This window comes from Penaeus chinensis, chromosome 1 (assembly GCF_019202785.1).
Source record: "Penaeus chinensis breed Huanghai No. 1 chromosome 1, ASM1920278v2, whole genome shotgun sequence".
NCBI classification, from domain to species: Eukaryota; Metazoa; Arthropoda; class Malacostraca; order Decapoda; family Penaeidae; genus Penaeus; species Penaeus chinensis.
Genome location: NC_061819.1, coordinates 33,811,241 through 33,813,740, shown reverse-complemented (window position 1 = coordinate 33,813,740; position 2,500 = coordinate 33,811,241). Strand labels below are relative to the sequence as shown.

At 47.4% G+C, this 2,500-nt stretch overlaps 1 protein-coding gene across 5 annotated transcripts in view; it reads left to right on the top strand.

Moving 5' to 3' along the window:
- The first annotated feature begins 991 nt into the window (after nt 1-991).
- The window catches only part of LOC125026895 (golgin subfamily A member 6-like protein 2), a 29,905-nt gene continuing 28,396 nt past the window's right edge, over nt 992-2,500 (top strand). For 2 of the 5 annotated variants that reach the window (XM_047615518.1, XM_047615498.1), the window contains exon 1: nt 1,155-1,370. In XM_047615518.1, the coding sequence (XP_047471474.1) occupies nt 1,158-1,370 (213 nt within the window). In that variant the 5' untranslated portion in view covers nt 1,155-1,157. The other 3 variants (XM_047615505.1, XM_047615513.1, XM_047615525.1) reach the window with 3 other exon arrangements.

Sequence of the window (2,500 nt, the reverse complement as noted above, 5' to 3'; positions counted from 1 at the left end):
GGGGAAAAAAAAAACTCAAATTATTGTCATTTTCTCTTTTTCCTCTTCTTACATCTGGCTTTGCATTCTCTCTAAGTTTTCGTCTAATTGCTCCACTATTTCTTCTCCCTTCCCCTATTTCCTTTGTTTTGCAGATAATTGGAAATTCTTTGGTTAACAGAACGCATTTTTGCACGCACACACAAGCACTCCGTATGTTTATACGCGAATATAAATACAAACTATTTTTCCCGTACACTTATACACATAAACATAAATATACATTCATGGTTTACCCACACACACACACACCTACATATACACAGATACATATACGCATGAACATACACTCACACTCGCACCCAGACAGACAGACAAACACACACACACACACACACACACACACACACACACATACATATACACACAAATGCATGCACGCACACACACGGCTGTCACGCGAGGGGAGGTGGGTGGATGGGTGAATCGCATGGACCGATCAATACCCGTGAGATGAGGGCAGGTAAATACCCCTCGTTTATAGGTGATCAATTTTCAGGTCGGTATTTTTGGCGGTAGATAAGGGACGGATAACACTATGATTATCGGTTCGTGAAATGTGAATGCGATCGGAAGAAACGGAGATCGATTTACACAAGAAGTATTTATCGATTCTCGGTAGCATGCACTACATATGTATTTATTATTAAGCGATATCGACTGATTTGTCGCAGCCTCGCGTGCCGGCCGCCGTCGAGTACCACTTAGCCCTCACTGCTCCTCTTGTTCTCGAGTAGGTCGGATTGTAACAGAAAAATCGCACGACTAACATATTTCTCTGTATATATCGCGTAGTTTTCGATATACTTTGGTAATATGTGATATATCGTGCATAATAACTATATAGACGTCAAGTTCAAGTAGCAGTTGCTGGGACTTCTGTGTACACACCTGTGACTCAGCTCACGAGGAACACCTGTTATTGAGGAGCGACAGGTGAGGCACAGCGAGTGTTTGTTTTGGTAGATAAGTACTTCATTTGACGAATGCTTAGTCAACAAGAGTTCTTTAGAAATGTTAAGTGTTCTTGGGTTCAAGTATATATAAATTACATCCACGTGCTGATAGTGTGTCTGTTTAAACGAACGTAAATGCGGTAAGTCTGTACGTTAGAGCACATGTTCAGGGGAAGGTGCACACGCAATGTATCGTTTGATGTGCGCGTGCACTCGTGTATGTATGCACATGTATATGTGGGGAGAGTGTGGGTTACGGGAAGAGAAAAGGAGGAGTGGGAGGGGGAAAGCAGACTGCCGGAGGGGGATCGATCAGCTGACATTCTTGGTGCAGGAGGCGAGGGAGGCGGACGGCCGGCGGGACAGTGGCAGCAGGTGAGCACAACACCCGGCGCCGCCATGTGCCCCATTCACCCTCTTCTTCGACCTCATCCGCCGTGTTAGTGCCAGTGCCAGTGCCAAGGAGGAACCCCAGGGCTTCCTCTGTCCCCTCCGAACTATTTACCGGCAACCCCCCTCTCTCCCCCCTCCCTACCCCCACCCCTCCCACGTGCACGTGTGTTTTGCAGGTGTGTGTGTGCGTGACGCTCGACCCGGGCATGCGGCGTGCTTAGAGTATCATCTCACTGTTGTTGTCTTGCCCGGAATCGCCATTCAAACCATCTCACGGGATTACCCCGCGCGATAATTCACGGCCAATTGGGCTTGTCGGCTAGATTGTTGTGGCTTGATGGAGTGGAGTGCCATGATGGAGTGCCGTGCCTGAGTGCCTGACGGGGCAGCGGGGACTGCGAGAGACGGCCTTCAATGCACTCTGGAGACCGCACTCGCCGGTCGGCTAAAAAGGTAAGTATCTTAGCCCTAGTAGGTCGTGTGGGTGGACCCATTAGCTTCTTTTTCCAAGACCGGCCTCCCAGTTATTGCTATGTTTATTTTTTACATTAATACCTCTTTGAAATATATAATATGTCTTGCAATTGTAACCGGATCTGCTTGTTTCTTTGTCTCTGACTCTATGTCCGTGCTAGAATTTTCTCTTCCCTTTGTTATTCTGTCTGTCCTTGTATCCCCTCGTTCTTTCGGCTATTTCTTCTTCCCTGTTTGTCTCCCTTTCTCCTTTCCGAAAGACCATTGGTCTGTCTGTCAGTCAGTCAGTCAGTCAGTCAGTCAGTCAGTCAGTCAGTCAGTCAGTCAGTCAGTCAGTCAGTCAGTCAGTCAGTCAGTCAGTCAGTCAGTCAGTCTATCTGTCTGTTTGTCTGCCTGTCTCTGTTTCTCTCTCTCTCTTAGTATTTCTCTTTCTCCTTTCTTTTCCTCTTTCTCTCTCTCTCTCTCTCTCTCTCTCTCTCTCTCTCTCTCTCTCTCTCTCTCTCTCTCTCTCTCTCTCTCTCTCTCTCTCTCTCTCTCCCTCCCTCCCTCTCCCTCTCCCTCCCTCTCTCTCTCTCTCTCTCTCTCTCTCTCTCTAACTCTCTAACTCACTAACTCTCTAACTCTTTCTCTCTCCCTCT